The following is an 807-nucleotide window of genomic DNA, read 5'->3' as shown; positions in this document are numbered from 1 at the left end:
ACAGGTCGATTTTCGATTTTTATGGTTGAACCGGTCAATTGTTCTGGTTTTCAAAATATTGCTGTAGTCACTAGAAGTTAGTTAATGAATCTTGGGTGTGACTTAGGGCTGAGCTTGAAAGGAGAGAGGAACTCTATGATGTGATCATCGGAGACTTAGCAGATCCAATAGAAGGTGGTCCCTGCTACCAACTCTACACCAAATCCTTCTATGAATTCACAGTTAAACCCAGACTCAGTAAGGGTGGCATTTTTGTCACACAGGTATTTTCATACGAATCTATGTACATCTATGTATTTTTATTAGACGCCATCTTTGCCGTAGGTCTAGATTTGGGCTGAAAATTTTCGGGTTCTTACGTTTTACAGGCAGGACCAGCCGGAATCTTCAGCCACACAGAAGTGTTTTCTTGCATCTACAACACTCTGAGGCAGGTTTTCTCACGTAAGTTCATAACAACACATGTTTGACATGCAACCTTAATTTTGTCCAGAGTTGTCTAGTCAAGCTTATCGAATTGTCATGAACGGGTGATTATCATTTCATTACCTATTGTTTTCACAGACGTTGTGCCTTATTCAGCTCATATTCCTTCATATGCTGACACATGGGGATGGGTCATGGTAAATGATAAGTTTTGCTCAAACTTCTAAGAAAATAAGTACTTAATATTACATTCTTGTTTAATGAATTGGGATTGACAAAAATCGCTCGACAGGCATCAGATTTCCCATTGATGCTGAATGCTGATGAATTGGACCTCAGAATCAAACTGAGGATCAAAGGGGAGAATAGATATATTGATGG

General features: G+C 39.2%; 1 protein-coding gene across 1 annotated transcript; it reads left to right on the top strand.

Annotated features, from left to right (window-relative positions):
• Positions 1-101: 101 nt before the first annotated feature.
• LOC111390174 (thermospermine synthase ACAULIS5-like) lies at positions 102-802 on the top strand (the record flags this gene model as incomplete). The annotated part of the gene is made up of 4 exons (XM_023015181.1): positions 102-263; positions 369-444; positions 565-623; positions 719-802. Coding segments are annotated over 4 exons (381 nt in total), but the record flags the coding sequence as incomplete, so codon positions are not given.
• Between the last annotated feature and the right edge of the window lie 5 nt (positions 803-807).

The sequence above is a fragment of the Olea europaea genome, unplaced genomic scaffold (assembly GCF_002742605.1).
Source record: "Olea europaea var. sylvestris unplaced genomic scaffold, O_europaea_v1 scaffold6553, whole genome shotgun sequence".
Lineage (NCBI taxonomy): Eukaryota > Viridiplantae > Streptophyta > Magnoliopsida > Lamiales > Oleaceae > Olea > Olea europaea.
Note: the sequence above shows the minus strand (reverse complement) of the source record. Positions and strands in the feature narration are given on the sequence as shown.